Source organism: Balaenoptera physalus (assembly GCF_965194825.1).
Source record: "Balaenoptera physalus genome assembly, chromosome: 19".
Lineage (NCBI taxonomy): Eukaryota > Metazoa > Chordata > Mammalia > Artiodactyla > Balaenopteridae > Balaenoptera > Balaenoptera physalus.
The window spans coordinates 62,438,669-62,459,037 of NC_138900.1; the positions used below are offsets into that span (position 1 = coordinate 62,438,669).

Genomic DNA, 20,369 nt, shown 5'->3' on the forward strand with positions numbered 1-20,369 from the left:
CTTCTAGGTCTTTGTTAAACATTTCTTGCATCTTCTTGATCTTTGCCTCCATTCTTTTTCTGAAGTCCTGGATCATCTTCACTATCATCATTCCGAATTCTTTTTCTGGAAGGTTGCCTATCTCCACTTCATTTAGTTGTTTTTCTGGGGTTTTATCTTCTTCATCTGGTACGTAGTCCTCTGCCTTTTCATTTTGTCTATCTTTCTGTGAATGTGGTTTTCTTTCCACAGGCTGCAGGATTGTAGTTCTTCTTGCTTCTGCTGTCTGTCCTCTGGTGGATGAGGCTATCTAAGAGGCTTGTGCAAGTTTCCTGATGGGGGGGACTGGTGGTGGGTAGAGCTGGGTGTTGCTCTGTTGGGCAGAGCTCAGTAAAACTTTAATCTGCTTGTCTGCTGATGGGTGGGGCTGAGTTCCCTCCCTGTTGGTTGTTTGGCTTGAGGCGACCCAACACTGGAGCCTACCTGGGCTCTTTGATGGGGCTAATGGCAGACTCTGGTAGGGCTCACGCCAAGGAGTACTTCCCAGAATTTCTGCTGCCAGTGTCCTTGTCTTCACGGTGAGCCACAGCCACCCCCTGCCTCGGCATGAGACCCTGCAACACTAGCAGGTAGATCTTGTTCAGTCTCCTATAGGGTCACTGCTCCTTCTCCTGGGTCCTGATGCGCACACTACTTTGTGTGCCCTCCAAGAGTGGAGTCTCTGTTTCCCCCAGTCCTGTCGAAGTCCTGCAATCAAATCCCGCTAGCCTTCAAAGCCTGATTCTCTGGGAATTCCTCCTCCAGTTGCCAGAACCCCAGGTTGGGAAGCCTGACATGGGGCTTAGAACCTTCACTCCAGTGGGTGGACTTCTGTGGTATAATTGTTTTCCAGTTTGTGAGTCACCCACCCAGCGGTTATGGGATTTGATTTTATTGTGATTGTGCCCCTCCTGCTGTCTCATTGCGGCTTCTCCTTTTTCTTTGGATGTGGGGTATCTTTTTTGGTGAGTTCCAGTGTCTTCCTGTCGATGATTGTTCAGCACTTAGTTGTGATTCTGGTGCTCTCAGAAGAGGGAGTGAGCACACGTCCTTCTACTCCGCCATCCTGAACCAATCTCATGACTCTTTTTTCACCTTCCCTCTTTTCCTCCTTCTCTCAGTTTCCCTCCACTCCACCTTCCTCTTTCCCTCCTCTGTTTCTCCCTCTCCATTGGTTTGCCCAAATTATATCTTGAAAAATCAAGTAAAGGGAACCAATATTTTCTGAGTGTCTGCTGTGGGGCCAACACTATGGTAACCATATGAGTGTCCTGTGGCTGCTGTAACAACTTACCACATGCTTAGCAATGTAAAACAGCACCATGGATTATCTTACAGTTTTGAAAGTCAGAAGTCTCATTGAGCAAAATCAAGGTGTCAGCAGGGCTGTATTCCTTCTGGAGGTTCCAGGGGAAAATCCTTTTTTTGGTGCCTTTTCCAGCTTCTTGCGGTCTCTTGCATTCCTTGGCTGGTGGCCTCTTTCTCAGCCTTCAAGGCCAGCAATGGCAGGTTGAGTCCTTCTCACATGACATCACTATGACCTGACTTTCATTGTCACATCTCTTTCTCTAAGTCTTCAGTGGTTTCTTCCATTTGCAAGGATCCTTGTGATTACATGGGGTCCATCTAATCTAGGATAATCACTCTATTTTTAGGTCAGGTGATTTTCAACCTTAATTCCCCTTTTCATGTAGTGTGAGATATTCACAGGTCCCAGGGATTAGACTGAGGGCATCTGTTGGGGACCATTATTCTGTCTACCATATAGCCTTTCTTTTTACATTATCTCATTAAAGTCCCCCAGCAACTATATGCATAGGTGGTGTTATGCTCATTTAAAGAAAACACAGCGGCTGTTCAAGTTTAAGTAATTTGCCAAAAGTCAGAGAAATGGCCACATAGCCAGTATTCAGGCTCAGATTAGTTTTGGCTTCTTGTCCCATGCTTTTCCAGTTATATGCAGCTTCCCTTTTAATAATTTGAGGAAAAGATACTGAGTATCATTCAATTAGAAATAAGGTCTAGAATGTTGGTCTCAAACTGTGTATGAAGGCAACAACAGGACCCTTTATCTCCCCAAGAATAACAAAATCATTTCTAAGTGTCGTGCATTAATGGCCAGGAAGGTGGCAGATGTTCTGTGTCCAGAGGCTGTAAAACACCAGGAATATTTCAAGGAGGTCAGACTCAGGGAGCGTGGATGACATGAACTGACACTCACAGTGAACATATCAATATGTGCGTGTGCAGGTGTGTGTGTGTGTCTTTGAAGTGCTTCTTTTCTCTGTGCTTTCCCTGTAGGCGGTGTGTCTTTATAAACCCTTCCAGGACTCAGGGTTTTTGGTCCCTGGCAGGATAAAGAATCAATCAGATACATTGCTGTAACATTTTTATATCCTGCAAATCAGAGATAGTAGCCTTTCTTCTCCGCCAGTCTAAGCCCCTCCAAACTGATTCCACTGGACTGACTTTGACAAGAGTAAACCGGGGGTGTTCTGTGGCAAGGATAAAGTAACTGTCCATCTACCCTAATAGCAAAAAGCGAGTGAGTCAGTGAAAGGAAAACAACAAGGGGCCAGGAGACACTAGCGAGTTCATTTGGAAAATACCATTTTGAAGCTGACTTAAGAGAGGATGAGATCTGAGCTTGTTCACAGCCTGCTGAGATAATTATTTGTGGCAGTAACTTTCTCTGTTTTTATTTATGGCCGCTTCGAATACAGTTGTGTTAAGCTTTTCTTCAGTTCTTCTGTTTCTCTGTGGCCTCTGGAACAGTCTATGATGCTGTGGTATAGAAAACCCTCTGCCCTTATGCCTTCCAGGTTTAGTGCATAGTCAGCCAAGTGTAACAAACAGCCCCAGATCTCAGGGACCGCAGGCTGCACATGGAGTTTCCTTGCTGGGCATCTCTCCCAGGTGCTTGTCCTCTAAGCAGTGACTGATTTCTCTGATCGTTCTGTTGGATGACTCCACCACCTTGGAAGTCCTCCTATTCTGTTTTCCTAGATGGGTAAAAGAGGGCACTTCAGGGCCCAGGACTAGTGGTGAAAATCCTTCCACCCTCCTTTTGTTGTCAGTGCTTAGTCACAAGACCAAAAATACTGCAATAGGGCCAGGAGCACATAGCTGTGGGTACTATTATGAGAAGTAACTAGAGACTCATAACAAGGAGAGTTCTTTGCTTGAAAAGCTTATTTCCAAAGTCTAAAGCAGGGGTTGCAAACTCAAATGCCTAGAGGACCAGACAAAGGTGTAACTAAGTTGAGTGACGGGGAGCAGTAACGTAGGGAGTCGTGCAGGCAAGGATAGCTCAGAGAGGTGTGCTCGACAGAACGTGATAATTTAACTTTTATGACAGACTGCTCTGGCTGAACCAGCCACATCTGCTGGCCTGATCCATCCCTTATGCTGCCAGTTGGCAACCTGCAGTCTGGGGCAGAAAAAAAATCATTTTTCTGGAAGCAAACTCCAAAGTTGGCTATGCTCTTGAATCAGCACCTCAGCACCTGTGAGGATAAACAAACACTCTTTCTTCTTAAAAGAGAAGGCTCTGAACAGCAGCACGGAAATGGAAGCTAAAAAGAGAAGCAGGTATGAAGAGTGTGTTGTCAGAATTTGCCATCTGTACATAAGCTTAGGGCAGGGGCTCGTACATAGAGGACAGAGCCCTGATCTGTCATTTTATTCTCTTTTTTAAAAAAATATTTATTTATTTATTTGGCTGCGCTGGGTCCTAGTTGCGGCACGCAGGATCTTTGTTGCGGCACGTGGGGTCTTTGTCGCGGCACGTGGGGTCTTTGTCGCGGCATGCGAGATCCTTAGCTGTGGCATGTAGGATCCAGTTCCCTGACCAGGGATCAAACCCAGGCCCCCTGCACTGGGAGCGTGGAACCTCAACCACTGGACCACCAGGGAAGTCCCTGAGCTGTCATTTTAAAGGATGCTCAGTGTCCTGCAAGAGCAGCCCAACTCAGTCCACAATAGGCCCTGATGTGCTTACTGTGCAGCTGACCCCACGGTGCAAATTCTCTCCTTATCTTTTATCTGATTCAGATCCCTCCTGTTTCCCTCTGATACTTCTGAGCACAGTCTATCCATTGAACAATTTTATAGTAGAAACAAAAGTAATATTTTGATGATATTTGTCAGTGTCTACCCTGGGAATATGAGTGAATCCTGTATATTAATTTAAACATAATACATAGAAATAATAATAATAATAGTAAAAATAATAATAGCAAACATTTATTGAGCAATTATTATGTGTCCAGCACCGTGCAAGGCTCTTTACAATAGTTTACTCACTTAATCCTCATGACAACCTATAAGACTCTATCTGAGGAAACTGAGATACAGAGGGTTACAGCTAGTAACTGGCAGCTGGTAAACTGGGATTCATACAGAACCATTGTGGCTCTGTCCTGTGCTTACAGTCTGTCTGAATGTGAATCTGCCTTCATAAGCAGGCTGATTGTAATTTTCACGTAATAGAAATCCTTTGGTGATCATAAAACTTGATCATTGCTGAGCTTTCAAAGGTGTATTGGTTACCTATTGTTTATGAAGTGCAAACTAATGCATAAATGAACAAAAGAACCATATAGGAAGACCGTTACTGCCATGGCATTAAAGATGCATTTGGAATGTCACTCATAGCCTATATTCTGGAAATGTTAAAGAGAGTGCGGGGAAAAGCATGTCCAGGTATCATATTTATAAGAGTGACATGTGATGATATTGGAGAAGGGGCTGCCTAATTCTGGAGTCATGTCTGAGTGCTCCTCTTAGACCAGTGAGGGATGCCTCTGCACATCCCACCACCAAACTCAGTGCTATTGAAGTTGAAGCCATGGTAAGCTCATAGCTGAATACTATTTGAAATCCGCTACAAAAATCAAGGGGTTACAGCAGTAACTCGAACGCTCTACCACTAGTGTTCAGCCAGACATTCAGCTTTTGGGGAGCCCTAAATTAGTCTGGATTCTTTTTTTTTTTTTTAATTTTTTTTTTAATTTATTACTTATTTATTATTTTTATTTTTGGCTGTGTTGGGTCTTCGTTTCTGTGTGAGGGCTTTCTCCAGTTGCGGCGAGTGGGGGCCACTCTTCATCGCGGTGCGCGGGCCTCTCACTATCGCGGCCTCTCTTGTTGCGGAGCAGAGGCTCCAGACGCTCAGGCTCAGTAGTTGTGGCTCATGGGCCTAGTTGCTCCGCGGCATGTGGGATCTTCCCAGACCAGGGCTCAAACCCATGTCCCCTGCATTGGCAGGCAGACTCTCAACCACTGCGCCACCAGGGAAGCCCTGGATTCTTTTTTAAACGCAGTTTTGTCGTTTCAGAGATCTGTTGCATGAAATCCAGAGAGGCATAAATTCACGTGAAAGCAAAGTGTGTGTTGGTTAAAGAGACCACTCTATATTCCTCTCCATTTATCCAGCTAATTCTGACCCATCTTTGAGATCAAAGCAGAAATGCCCCTTCAGTGGGTTTGCTTTCCTTGATTCCTCTAGGTGAAGTTCGACTCCCGACTCCCAGCTTTTACATGCTCCTGAAGAGAGCCGTGATTTCCTTTCAAGTTAAATTTTAATTTTAGTTAATCAATTAATTAAATTATGATTTGTTAATGCCTCTCACCTTTTATAGTCCATAATAACAGTTAACACTCTTGACTGCTTATCCTGTACAGCACTATTCTAATTGCTTTATATGTATCATTCCATTGAACCCACATGGCCACTCTCAATGCACATCTTGTTTTCCATATTTCTCTACATGAGAAAACTGAGACCAGAGTGGCTGGGGGAAAAAATGCCAAATAGCACAGTCAGTAAAGGGCAGAGCCAAGAATGAACGAAGTCAAACAACCCTGGAATTCATGCTTCTAATGATTGTCTTATAGGGCTTCTCCATAAGCTCCAGGACACCACCTAGCAAAGTGCTCACTGAATCCCAGGAGTTTAATAAATGTTTGGGAATAAGTGAATGAATGGACACAGGGAGGAGAGAGTGAATGAATTATTTGACTTGTTCTTACCTCGCTAAGTCACACTTGCCCAGGAGAGTGCTGTGTGTTCATATTACAAAGCCTTTAACCTGAATTTTGCCTGGTGGATGAAGTGACCCAAGAATTTGCAAAAAAAAAAAAAAAAAACTTTGAGCCTCTGAGAGTTCTCCCACCACTCTCACCCTCCCTGAGCATCTGCGGTTGGAAACGGTTTATTTTTCCTTTATGATTCCAGAGGAATCCTAAGTAGAACCTGCCAAGAGGCCAGGACAGAGACTAAGCCACAGAGAGATAAGCACCAGGAATTCCACTCACCTGTACTCTCAGTCAGTCCTGGAGTCTTAGCGCAGGATCCCTGGAGAAATGTCGTTTGCCTCAGTTCCTCGGGAATGACTGGTTTACTGGTCTGGGATTTGAGGGAAGAATTAGCTGATTATAAGGTTAACATATAATTGTAGGCATAAGGTGCCTGGAGGCGACCCTTGACCACTTGATGTTTAACTGAATTAACGTTGGCCAGTTATAGATTTTCGGCTTGCATAATTGCCAGCAAATGATTCTGAGTCCTGAATCTGCATTTTCTGTGTGCACCACTTGGGATGTCAGCGTTATGATTGCCTTAGACGTGATCTACCCAGAGCCTGCTCTCAAGGCAAGGGAAAGTTTTACACACGGAAGTGCTCAGATATGCGACTATAGCATCCTTCCCCCCTTTGATTTTAGAAGGATGATGTCGGCCAGGGTGATGACCCCCCTATTTCAGTTCCTCTGATGTTTCTCAGGCCGGCCACACGGTGAACCTTGGGAGATTGATGCTTGCTCTTGTTCCTTGGGTTCAGTGCATTTCAGAGGGCTGGTATTTAGAGAGAAGCCCTGGTTCCACAGCTTCCAACCTTTTGTACACTCCTTTGAGATCACCGGTGGGGATGATAATGAGTTTTCTTCAACAGCCTGTGCGCAGTGGTTAACAGTTTGCATTCTGGTATGGCTGAGTCTCTTTGCTGTGCACCTGAAACTATCACAACATTAATCAGCTAGACTCCAATACAAAATAAAAAGTTAAAAAAAAAAAAAGAGTTTGCATTCTGGTATCAAAGTTTAGTTTCCCAATAAGCAGACACTGAGTCAAAGACTTGAGTGCAAAATAGTTTTATTTGGAGGGTGATGTCAGAAAAATACCAACAGGGGATGAGTAAATGAACCAAAGAAGAGAAGGCAGCTAATGGACGGTGAGTTATCAAGCCAGATACCACCGTGGACAACTGTTGCTCAAGTCCAAGTGGGAGACAGAACACTTGCCTCTGCGTTATCTCACCTGAGGGCTGGGGTATTCACACAGCAGTTTTCATCAGTTATGGTGATGGTCTTGGGGGTGTGAATTTACAAACACTGCCTGCTGGTGCCATACTCAGATAAAGCAGCCTCCCACAGGTTTCAGAGAAATGTCCCAGGCAAAAAAATACAAAGTCCTGCCTGAAGGGTATAGGCGGAGCTCTGTCAAAATCAGAGAACACTTAAACCTGGATTCAGATCCTGGCTCCACCCATCCTAACTGTGTGATTCGGGGCAAGATTGTTAGCCTCTCTAGAATGTCAGGCCCCTTGTCAGTAAAATGTGTCTTATAACATGCTAAGTACATCACAGCGCTGTTGTGGAGATTGAAGGAGATAATGCATACAACAAACTTAGGACAGTGCTTGCCATATAGCAAAGGCTGAAAAATATTAGCAATCATTGTATTGTAAGTATTATGGAGCGTCTTCTCTGTGCCAGTATACGTGGTAGGTGCTCGGTATAAAAGATGGGGAAAAAGAGGTAATCTCTAACTTCACACTGCTTATAGTCTTTGCCTACTAAGCCTATGACTATTTCTTACCTGAATTCATTACCCCTTGTCCAAGAGTGTTTTCACATAACTTTTATGTTCCAAAACATATAAACTAAATTTTTGACTTCTGGATGAAGTGCCCCAAGGATTTGCAAAGACAAAGCTGAGCCTTCAGAAGCAACTGTAAAATTTAAATTTCCTAGTAACCAAACATACTAAAGTCAAAAGAAAGGGGTAAGATTTATTTTAATAGTGAATCTATTTAGTCCAATCTGTAAAATAGCATTTCAACATGTAATCCCATAAAAATTATTAATTACATATTTTACTTTATTTTTCTTTTCAGTATTTAGTCTTCAAAATCCAACACGTATTCTTCTACTGACAGTTTCAGCCCAGCTACATTTCAAGTGCTCAGTAGTCACCTGTGGCTCATGACCACCATATTGGACTGTGAAGGTCTACGGGGCCCTGGATTCTTGTTAGAAGTAACTTCCAATGGAATAGTTGCGTTTTCCTCCTCTTTGTCGATGACAGCGTTCCTTTGCATCTATGAAAGTGAAGTTGGTTTTAGCTCAGGCATCATATGAAATTGACAGTTTCTGTAATGAAATTTCACACGTGGAAACCATGGTGAGATTCTTAGCAGGTGTAAAAATCTGAGGAAGTTATTTCTTTAACAACAACTTAATGGAAACTGCAGCAGCTGTTCCCATTTGCATGTTTTCCAAATCTCATTGCCAAAACGAATGGTTGGCAGCCACAGGAGAGGTATCAACTTACCTCTTAATTTGGGAAATGAAATTAAAACCTCAGCTCGTGTCTAAAAGTCACAGATTTGGTAAAAGTTAGCAGGGCAAACGTATAAGCCGCTGTTAAAATATTGATGGTTTTGTTTTTCTCAGGTGCTGCTGCTAACATCTGCAGAAGATTTGGACTGCACTCCTGGATTTCAGCAGAAATTGTTCCATATCAATCAGCCAGCTGAATTCATCGAGGACCAGGCGATTCTAAACTGTAAGCAGTGTCACTTGACGATGCTTTTGGCCTATTCACCGATGTCTAAGAATGTGACTCAGGATACGGTATTCCCTAAACTAAGTATTTTCTGATCGTTTTTCTTATGTCACTGCTTGACCCAGGGTGGAAGGTCTTGAATTAGGGCTTTGTCAGCTTAGAGGTGAATAGAGTGGTGTGTGTCTCTTTTTAGTATTTTATCACCGATAAGCATTTCCTGACTGCTCCCAGGAAAGGGGACCACCAAGCCTCCAGTGTATGAAATCCATTTCCTCTGGGCAGATCCTGAGAACAGACCATTGCCTTCCTATGGATTGCTGTTCTACCTCATACATAGCATTGGATCCAAATAATGGTGAGAGCAGGATGTTAACTTCTGGGAATTTTTAGGCATAGGAATTTAAACTCTTATTCTTAATGCTAATAAGATAGTTTTCTGAAAGATTTGAAACCTCTACTGGCTATTCTAAACTCAAATCCCCCCAAATCCAATTAATTTCCTCAAAATATGCTCTGCTCAGATCTGTGGTTATAATCTCTTCCTATTTTTAATGCCAGTGTTATATTGTTTTATCTTTATGAGGGCATGGAGTGCATTGCTAAATGCATAACAAGCTTAGTTTTAGCACGATGAATTTAAAATTGTTGGTAGACAAATAAGCTTTTAATTGTAGGCTCTTGAGCAGCATTCTTTAACATTTGGGAATGAAGGATATAAAAACAATGGTTTAATTTGGTCAGATGCTCTATGGTCCCTTTAGGGAAGATAACTGTACATTTGCCCTTATGGTCCCAGGTTTGCCTTTCAGGATAAACACATTCCTTCATTCCCGTGCTATGTGGCTGGCATGTTTAAAGAAAAGGGGGAAAAGAAAACTCAGCCTGTTCGATTGGATTGTTCTGTGAGGCTGGAGCACATTTTAAGAGTTGAAAGGAACACAATAATGAAGATACAATGTTGAGCATCAAGGGAGCCCTCCAAGGTGAAGCCCATGCACATCTTGATGCAATTACGCCTATGAAGTCATTTCAATAATTAGAGTCTATAATGACAAGGTGCAGGACTGGCACAATAAGTGAATTCCAGTATGTGATTTCATGTTAATTTGATCCCTGAGTGTGACTCCTGGGTCAGGCCATCACGAACTCTCATTTGTCTTTTGATTCTTCTGTTTATCAGAATCACTATATTTTAAACGGAACTTGGTTTAAGATACCATTTTTCTGGCTCTCATCTCCTCTCGTCTGCATCATCTCCTCTCTTCTCCTTCTCTCTTTCTTTTTTCTTTTTCTCCAAGCAATTCCCAAATGGCATCTATATTAACATGTGTGGAAATGTGAAGCCACCCTGAGTATGGAAATTATTAATAGAGTTGGTATGCAAAGCAGGCCCATAAATGTGATTACTTCTGTAATCTTCACGACACCAAACAGCTTTTAATTCACCTCTGAGAAGCTGGAAACAATCATACTTTGGGGGACCTTTTTCATTTAAACTAGACCATCCTGTACATTACAATATCACAGTTTTGTGTGTGTCTGTGTAGTTTTTTTTTTTTTTTTTAATCTCCTAAGTAATTTAGTGGGTTATGGTTGTTGATTCTGTGTAAGCTAGTAAATGCTAAATGGAGCTGGGTTGATTATCAATGATAGCACGTTCAGGAAAAGTCAGTGATATAGGGATTGAAGATATTTTAAAATTTATATGTGAATTTGTATGTGAATTGTTGGATCAGCAAAATCTGATTAGCCCCCTTCTCAGTGAAATTGTGGGTCCATGTATATTACTAGGGAAAAAAATACAAAGAGCAGATTTGGTTTGATACCTTTCAGTTCATCTCAAAGCAGTGAACATAGGTTGTCATGAGTATAACCCTGAGAATAAGGTTAATTGTGCCTAAATGAAGAAGAAAGTTTTCACAGACTTGAGAATGTCTGTTGAATACTGTTTGGGAAATCTGGATTTCCAGAAGCAGTAGCAATGTATTTTGCTCTATTTCACATGGAAGAGGAAATAAAAAGCACAAAATTTTGAACGGACTTTTCCCCCTAACCAACTAACATTTTAAGTCTCCCTCCCACCCTCCCCTCTCATTCTCAGTTTCTTTCATGCATTTCTTTATGGTCCAACACAAGACCTTTCTATCTCTGAAAAATGTGATTAGCCAAGAAACCAATGAGTGGTGTGACCTCTCAGAATGAAGGCCATATTGTCACAAGGCTAACATCTGGATGAAAACTGGAAAGAATCAAGCAGAACCAGAATGTTTAAAAATACTTAGATATTTGAGGCCACTACCAAGATCCAGAAAATGGTTAGGGATAGTTCAGTGATGTGTAAATATAAGCTGATGATCTAGGTAATAACAGAGGCTAAAAGAAACCAGGTTAGTAACATTACCTTGGACTCCTCCTATGGCAGTTACACTTTCCATTTTTCCTTTATCTTTGCAATATTTAAGAGATTTGGCTTCCAATCATTGTGAATTTTTGTCTTGCAGAAAGTGTAAAGTACAGCACAATCAATCAATTTATGTCTACACTTTTCACCATTTTATAAACTTGTCTGAAAATGTTGTCTCTGCCCTACAGACATAGTATATCTGCTCATACCCCAGACTTATATTCAACCAATTCTGTGTTAGCTTTTAGCACGCGTTACAGGGAATGTTTATTCTGTCCATGGCTTCCTGCTCTTTTTGTTCAGACGGTAATATTTCCTTTTATCCTTTTTCATCTTTCCCCTCAATTCTCAATGACTTATCTTTTTCTGCTTTAACTGTTACTAATGGTCACCTCCACTCCTTTTATTTCCCTAATATTTTATTCACTGTTCACTCTGATACATCTTTCCCTCAGTTGTTCTAAAGCCTTTTATTTTCTTCACATCCAAATAACTCTTTATTCTACTCTCCTTTCCACTAACTAGACTTGCTTTCGTCTTTAAAGGGCCATTTTCAACAAGCTTCTAGGATCAAAACATGGCATCCCACTATTTCTTCTAATGTAACCAGGGGGGAGCTTTATCATTGTAGCTTTCACAGCATGATGCAAAACCCCCAACTCAAGATAACTTGGACAAAAGTTTCCTGGCTTCATCTCAGTCTTAAAAGGTGAGCTGGGAGGATGTGTTTATTGTCATTTTCAATGAGAAGTACAAGAAGAAAGGGGAAGACAGTTTAGAAGGCAGAAACTCAGAAAGGAGATATCCACTCGAGGCCTTCGGACTCCAGGAGGAATTTGTGAGGGGTTTGTTGCAGGAGGTCCCTAGAGGTTTCCAACACCCCGAATTCTCTTAAATTGGTTGATGGGGTTGCTTCTCCTGCAACGTGAAAGTCATGCAGTTCTGGTAGCTGCTATCTTGATACCACAATATTTGGATAATGACCCTATTTACAGCCTCCCAGCTGACACCCAGGCTCCAGAAGAATATCTGGCCTGGAAAACTGACCAGCCACCCATCTGATATGGAAAAAGACCAAGTGATAAGCCCCTGACTATCTTGTGTCCTGAAAAATTATAGAACAGAATATTCTGCCCTGCCATATCAGCTCAGACAGACCTTCCTGGCATTATGGAGGGATCTGTGATCATCTTGTTCACTAAGGGAAACCATACTCATGATCCTCCAACCTCTATAAGGAGAGATGTCTCCAACTTCCAGTGTCCAGAAAGGACATCTTATTGGCCACCCAGCCACTATCCGGTCAGTGCTTTTCATCCCCCTTGTTCATCCTTCATGGATCACTCCTCTTGGACTACACACACACAAACACAGATACACAGAGAGAAATTGCCGCACCTGGGTTCACCTAAAATACAACCTGTGTAATTACACTTTTAATAAAGAAGCCTCATTAGTCAAAATAGGCTTGTTATGAAACAACCCCAGTGACCTAACACTATAAGAGTTGATTTCTCATTCAGGTCATGTGGATGCAGGTTGCCTGCTTTCCTGGGTAGCTCTCCTCCAAGTAGCTGCCCTCCACGCAGGAACTCGAGGACCCAAGCTACTTCCGACTTGGTCCTGCCATCTTGGGCCTTTGAGTCACTCTTAAGTCACCGAGCTGGAGAATAGGGGAGTGAGAAAAACGGTGGGGAAGGCACCACAGATGTTTAACCACTTGAGCTCAAAAGGGACATGTGTCATTTCTGCTTACACTCTTAGCCAGACCTAGTCACATAGCCAAGCTAACTGCAAAAGAAGCTGAGCAATGTAGAGGAACACGAGTATTGGTGTAAGTTCACCATCTCTACACAGATCCTAACAAAGCAAAGTGACCCCAGTCAAAAAGAGACTCCCAAAAGAGACAGAACCAGACCACAAAGGAGGCAACTGTCTCTGAGTAACTTGGGCCTACATGGGGATAAGGACGAAGTTGGTCATTCAAGCAGGACAGCAAGGAGCAAGGTCATGTACCTGTGACTACATCCTGCTTTTCTTGTCAGGGGATGCTTCCCACTGAGTAGAATCAGCTTCTTCCCTGCCCCCTCTTGCAACACCCAGGGAGGGACCTTTTGATAATTCTACTAAGGATGGGCTCTAGTTGTACCCGCCCGATGATTATAGTATTGAGGTTAAGGTCATATAGTTTAAAACTCACATTGACTAGAGTTCAAACATATGACACAGTCATGTTAGCTACGTGACCAAGAGTGAGTTACCTGAATCCTGTAAGTTTGAATTACCTCATCTCTCTAAGAAGGATAATTACAGTCTTTATTTCTAGAGTTGATGCAGTAATTGATGGAAAAATGCTTAGAACATAGTTATGAATAAATGGAAGCTGTTATTATTATTACTATCATTATTGCTATTGCTGTTATCATTGCCATTGTTGTTGTTATTATTACTATTATTCAGAGGTCTTAGATAGGTTTGGTATCCTTATAATGGCCATCTAAACCTGACTTTTTAGAAGACAAATCATGGACATTAAAATCTGAAGAGATTAAAAAAAAAATCTGAATCAGTGATTCTAGGATTTGAACTTCATGGGCCAGTAGAATTTTTTTAAAATCTTGGATTGATAAGAGTATACTTTTAAACATTTTTCTAAGTCTGAATATGAAAAAAGAAAAAAAAAGCAAGCTAATAAATGAGATAGAGTGAGAATACTTCCATTTACTGTGGCCAGACTTTTCTTTTAAAAGGTCATTAGTATCAAAAAACAAATGAAACAGGAGTAAGGACCAACTACAAAAGAGAAGGCAGTCTTTTAATTTCAGTAAATTTTGCTCTGTAAAAAATGCACCCAGTGTTTTTGTTTACCTCATTTTGGTGGGAAATCACTGATTTAAGGCATTAGGTTGATGTTACTTAATCTCTTGACTTTTCTGATATTCTTCTAAAGTTTCAGTATGTTCATTTCCCTGGAGAGGAGGGATAACTCAAGAGATTTCCTCATGAAGGGCTGTATGCATATACTGACAGAAAGAAAGAGAATTTCTAGAAAATGTAACAAGTGTGCACACATTAGAGGCAGATGTTGGGAATTTTTAAAGGCACCCCTAGTGCTGACAAATGTGGCATCTGTGGCCTTCATAGCCGATATTTACTGTGTGCTCTCTAAGTGTGGAGAGTCCCCTTGAACCTCATAATAGGCCTTAGGGGGAAAATACCCTCATGTGCCCATTTTACAGGTGAGGATACTAAGGCTGGGCTAGGTGAGGCACTTCATCCACGGTTGTATTGCTTATAATTGGTGGCATCAAAATTTGAATCTGGGATTCCAGTGCTCTGGCTCTTATCCAGAATTCTCTGGTCTTGTGTCTTGTAGCTGTTGTTGATGTTGGTGGTGACCTATCAAGGAAATTTGCCACTTAATTTTCCCATCTACTTTCGTCAACCTGGGTGAAATAGAGAATTTCTACTGCATTATGATTTTTCTGTTCATGGACAAGTTCATTCTTCCTCTATAATACAGAAAAATATAGAAAAATACCTCTTTTTCCTGTTTTGGATGGATCCAGTGCCAGTTTGTCCATGACCCTGCGCTTCTTGCTTTCTGCCCTCCGCCATGAGTTCCTTTCACCAAGACGCTTCTTGGTCATGCCACCTTGATACCGACCTTGGTTAGTAGCCAAGTCATCCATGGAGTCCATGGTGTTGCATAAATCGTATTTGTACTTAACATACATGAGTCATGGCTTTTGAGGGTGTTTTTAATTGACTATAAATCAAACAGGGAACTTGAAAAATGAAGGCAATTAATGAAAAAGCAATGTGAGAGGTGTTTTGCATCCTAACGCAGGAAATACATTGCTAGTGAATTAAATGTCAAAACAAAGGCCCTCTTGACCCTGCTGAAAAGATTTCATTTGGGTGGTAACAAATGGATGTACTTTCCAACCTAGCAGGTGGAGAAATTCCTGTTTCCTGAGTTCAAGCTGACTCGGGATTTTGTCTGTATATATTCTCTATCCTTGTGAACTTCCTAAGTTCTTTTGCTTTTGTTTTCAGTTTTAGTGGCTTAAGAAATAAAAAACAAAGATAATTTCCTTTCCATTTTCTCGTTGTCCTCTGTACTACTAACTTGTATTAACTCTCAGGTTGGGAGATTGATTAACTGATTGGTGAAATTATTTAGCGTGACCTGTACTACAGTCTACATAAATCTGAATAAGTTGGAGTTTCAAGTGGTATATTTGGTTTAAACTGTTGTGATATGCCAAGGAAAATCACTCTGGTGTCACTTAATTCACTCCATCATTATGAAGGTGATTATACTTTGGATCAGAATGTGGACTCCTATTTACATTGATTTTTCCTATATTTAAACAGAGTCCTATAGAAATGTAATATTTTTACAGGTTTGCCTCCCACCCCGCCAGCAACATATCTGTAACAGTTGAGTAATCAATTAATATTAACTAGGGTACGCATAAATGCATTATATTAACTACCTCATTTCATAAAGATAAAGTGATATAATAAAATAACTGCAGAATAAAAAGAACACATATACGCATTAGGGAGGGATATGGTAAAATGCTTAGAGATCCTTCCATTAGACTTGGGTCCTAAGTTGTACTTTGAAGATTGGGAAACATAAGAGCTAACAGGGTGAGAGGGCCTTAGGAGAAGAGGAATGTAGATGCGGTAGAGCTCTCTTGGCATAAATTTTCTTATCAGTGGAATGAAAGAAATAAATAGACCAGAGGAGTCACACTGTCAGCTCTTGGACTAAATTTGTCCCACAGATATGTCCTGTTTGGCTGCTCAGTGTAGGAGTCTGAAGTGTTTAATGAAAGAAGTTCGTTGTCAACATTGAGAATTTCACTTTTAAAAATTCATAACTTCTGGCAGTACTGGACCTCTAGAATATAGATCCTAGAGGCAGGCTGCCTGAGTCTAAATCCAAGGTTAGCCCAGTATCAGCTAAGTAACTTGGGCAAGTTGTGTTGCGGTGGGTAACCTCCCTGTGCCTCAGTTTCCTCATTTGGAAAAAGAATCATAATGGTAGCAACCTCAATAGGTTATTCTGAGGATTAAATGTTCATCTATGTAAAGGGTTCTGAAAAGTGGCTGGTCTATCGTAAGCACTAAAATATTAGCTGCTGGAAGTAGTGTAGCAATAACAGTAGCTGAGGCCTTCCCTGTGGTTCTCCAATCTCTACTGTCTTCCTGTCATCCGATCAACTTCCTCCTTTATTCTGCCTGTCCCTTATAGGCATCTACATTCACCTCCATGAAGTCACCCTTGCTCCTGAGACAGGTGTGTGGGTCGAATGATTCACCACAAAAGACCAAACACACATGTTGTTTTTATCATACCACTGCTGTTATTGACAGTGGTTGTTATTGGTGGTAAAGGAAGAAGAGGATGGTGCTAAGATATTGAAGGGCGTGGGACGGCTGGCGCTGACTGAGACTTTGAAATCTACCTTTAGTGCTTTGAATTGTCAATATGGGGAATATATGAAAAGGGGAGCCGTGCGATCAGACAGTGTGGCTGGCTTTCTGGAAGTTCAGAATAGGACACGGATACGAGAGAAGAGCTGGGAAGGCTCAGGCTGGCATGGAGCCTTTTCAGAAGTTCTGAGATGGGGATGGTTGGGAGGCATATCAAAGGAGAGATGGGCAGGGGAGAAGGCAGCATGATTAAGAAGCACCGGAATGTGAAATAAGGGTAAGAGCAGAGCCCTGGAGAACTCCAAGGGTCTAGACTGGGGAAGACATCTAGAAGACAAGTTTTCTAAAAGAGATGCAGTATCACTGGAGTTTATCCCAGCTCAAACACTGACTTGTATGACCCTTTTCCTCTCTGGACCTCTGTTTCCCCATTTGTGTAATGAGGGTATATTAGGGCTCTTTTGGTTGTAATCCAAAGTAACCCAACTCCAACTGGCTTTAGCAAAACTATATAAAATTATCAGCTCACACAATTGAAAATTTCAAGGTTTGAGCTGGCTTTAAGAACACGTGGATCTAGATGCTCTAATGATATCATCAATATCACACTTAATTCTTCAGCTCTGCTTTATATAGTGTTGGTACCCCTCACTCTCAGAGGGGTTTCCTCCAGGATGGCCACCAGAAATCCCAGCCTTTTATTCTTCCAGCGTAACAACCCAGAGCATCTCTTTTTCCAAGTGTCCCAGCGAACACCCCATGGCTAACTCTCTGGGTCCAGCTTAGGTCACGTACCTACCCCTGAACCAGTCAAGGTGTCCAGGAAGATTTGGGCTGGCAAAAGCAAGAGTCCACCATGAGGGTGTTTTCCTCTGTTGCTAAGGTCCTTTTCAGTACTAACATTCTACGACTGCAGGCCCTGGTCCGTGCAAGAGAATTTGTAGAACGTAGCACACACGCACGTTGGAAACGTCTCTTAGGTGGCAGCAGATGACAGCCATCATGCCAGGTTTCTTGCTGGTGATGCTGGTGAGCAGATTGCTTAATTAAGACTGTCAAGTTCTACGTGCTGCCATATGGCCTCACTCTTCAACTTGTTGAGTGTCTTCACTCACATGGTTCTGGAGCTGGTATAAATCGCTTTTATTTCTGTTTTTCTTCAAAGGGTTATGAATACAGGAACATACAGATGTTACAGGAGCATCTCCGAATTTAAGGTATTAGAACCACATGAATTGGGCTGCTTAATGAGTACAACACCAAAACATAAATTGGGCAAGATTAAGCGTAGCTTTAAATAGTTTGAGAAGGCAGAAGATCTTATTATCCTGTAACAGATCAAATCCACACGCATCCTAATAATTGTGATGCCCTCTGTCTGTCCTTTTTTATCTTAATTTTCATGGAAATTTTTGTTGGCTTGAAAGCAAAAGGGCAAGAGGTGCAAACACTTGTCAGTCAGAATATCCCTAGGCACTCTTTGTACTTAACCAAATTTGCATTCTCTTTCTGGAGATAGAAATAGGAGATAGGAAAGGAAATGACATACATGGAGTCCCATTTGTTTAGTCAATTATTTAAGAATCACAGAATGGTCACACATCCCTTATGCCAGACCCTGTACTAGGTACAAGGGATAAAACTTTGAACCAGATAAAAAAAGATGCCTTTTGTGTTAGAGCTTTCATTTTTTATGGAAAGAGAGAGACAGCCATGATAGAAATAAACACCTAAGAAAACAGGAAACTTTTACGTGAAAAGCGGATGATATATACTATGAAGGAAATAAGACAAGGTTGTGTTATAGAGATTTCTGGATGGCTGCAGTAGAATGGGTGGCTAAAGACGTTTTCTTTGAGAAGCTGAGACCTGAACTAGGAGAAGGAACCAGCCAGGTGGAGATGGCATTGGTAAACCTTTAGGCAGAGAGATCAGGTAATGTAGAAGCACTAAGTTGAGAACAGGTTTTTTAGTTTAAAAGATACTCTGATCTAGGAAAGGGGGCGGGGGTACCATTTTATCCATTTAATCAAGTCAACAGCCCTTTGTAAGATAGGATTATAAATCCCATTTTAACAAAGAAGGCATGGAGGTTGATTTAAAGACCCAGTATCTCAAAAGAAGTACCAGCAGTGGAAAAGGAGCTCTGATCTCCTGACTCTGCATGTTCTCTCCATGTGAAAGGCTATATCCAGTTCCCTCCCACAGAAGTGCTCCAGTCCTTTCCTTGGAGAACAGACTGGGGTGCCCCTGAGAGCCTCACAGGGCTAAAAATTAAAAGGATGTTCCCTGAAAAGCATTTGAGAAGTGATCCTTCCCAACCTTAGATCAAGATGTGTTTTGGAATTTAGAAAAAGCTAGTGAAATGTATATGCTGTATATTACCCACTCCACCAGGGGGGTCTGGGGCAGCACCGTGTAATAAAACATATTTCTGCAGTGACACATATGGATATTTACCCTAACCAGGATAAACAAGGACCACAAATACCACCATGTGTGTTCAGGTTGGGTTTTTCTGCCAAGTGAGTTACAAGGACACTTGTATGTGGAGCATCTTGGATTTCTGAGTTGCAGGCTGCCCTCCTTAGGAGAACATTCCCGTGAAAAATTGCAGACCTCAATTCTGCTGAAACATTCAGCTGGCCTCTCCACATCCCAGCTGCTTCTCGGGGCAGCAGAGTGTGTTGGTGGGCCAGCCTCCAGGTTCCAGCCACCCCACACAACCCCGCTTCTCCTTGTGAGCAACTTGGTAAGTGGTGTCTTAGCAGGACACCCCTGAAAAGTGTCCAGCTGCTGCACCAGCTTATTGCATCCTCCTCTGAAGCCCAAACAGTTATCAGCCATCCAGCTTCCTCTTAATTGCGCAAGTCAGCTGATTGCAGAGACCTCCCAGAGGATCTATTTTTAGCTAAAGCTGGTCTTAATTTTCATACGTATACATTAAATTCCATGGGGGCAGGGGGAATTCCAAATGAGGAAACGTTGATTCTGAAGAACATGAAAGAAATAATTAGTGCTTGAAAAACAGTTCAAAATATGAGTCAAAACCTCCAAGGAATATGGTTAGCACTGCGTTTTTCAGTGGAAAGAAGTTTGTTGAATTAGAAACAGAAAGCAAGGGTGAGTGGGGATAAATCAGGCTAGGAGAGGAATTCAGCATCAAATTCTAGGCACTGGGGAAGGAAACTGAAAGTAGGGGGCAACCAGGATTGTCAGGTAGTTGCCCATGGGGATGTGGCCCAGTGGTCATTACCATAGTCCAAAGGGGCATAGAGGGCATGGGCTAGAACCAGGCCCTTGTCTGTACTCTAGAGGGATGGAGAAGCAACATCTCCCAGGTAAAGGCATGGAGTCTGGTGCACAGCAGCTCTGATTAAGCTTCCAGGTGTTTTGTTTGTTTTGGAGAAAGGTCAAGGCGGTTCTAGAGTGAGTGAGGCCTAAGATAAAGATGTACATAAAAATCGTTTTATTTCCAAAGTTGCCTGCTTTGGTTTTGGGATAGCTCAATTCCAACTTTTTGCTCTCATCATGTACATTTTTGATCAAGAATGTTTTTATGATAGGTATAGCCAATTTGTGTACCTAGGGAGAGGTTCGATTGTTCTGTCATAAATATTTGTCAGCTGCAATTACAATTCAGTGACT

At 41.9% G+C, this 20,369-nt stretch overlaps 1 protein-coding gene across 2 annotated transcripts in view; it reads left to right on the forward strand.

The window, feature by feature from the left end:
- CDH13 (cadherin 13) overlaps positions 1–20,369 on the forward strand; it is a 1,030,526-nt gene that overhangs the window by 211,699 nt on the left and 798,458 nt on the right. For both annotated transcript variants that reach the window (XM_082439035.1, XM_082439036.1), the window contains exon 2: positions 8,755–8,866. In XM_082439035.1, coding sequence (XP_082295161.1) covers positions 8,755–8,866 — 112 coding nt within the window. The remainder of the gene's footprint in view (positions 1–8,754; positions 8,867–20,369) is intronic.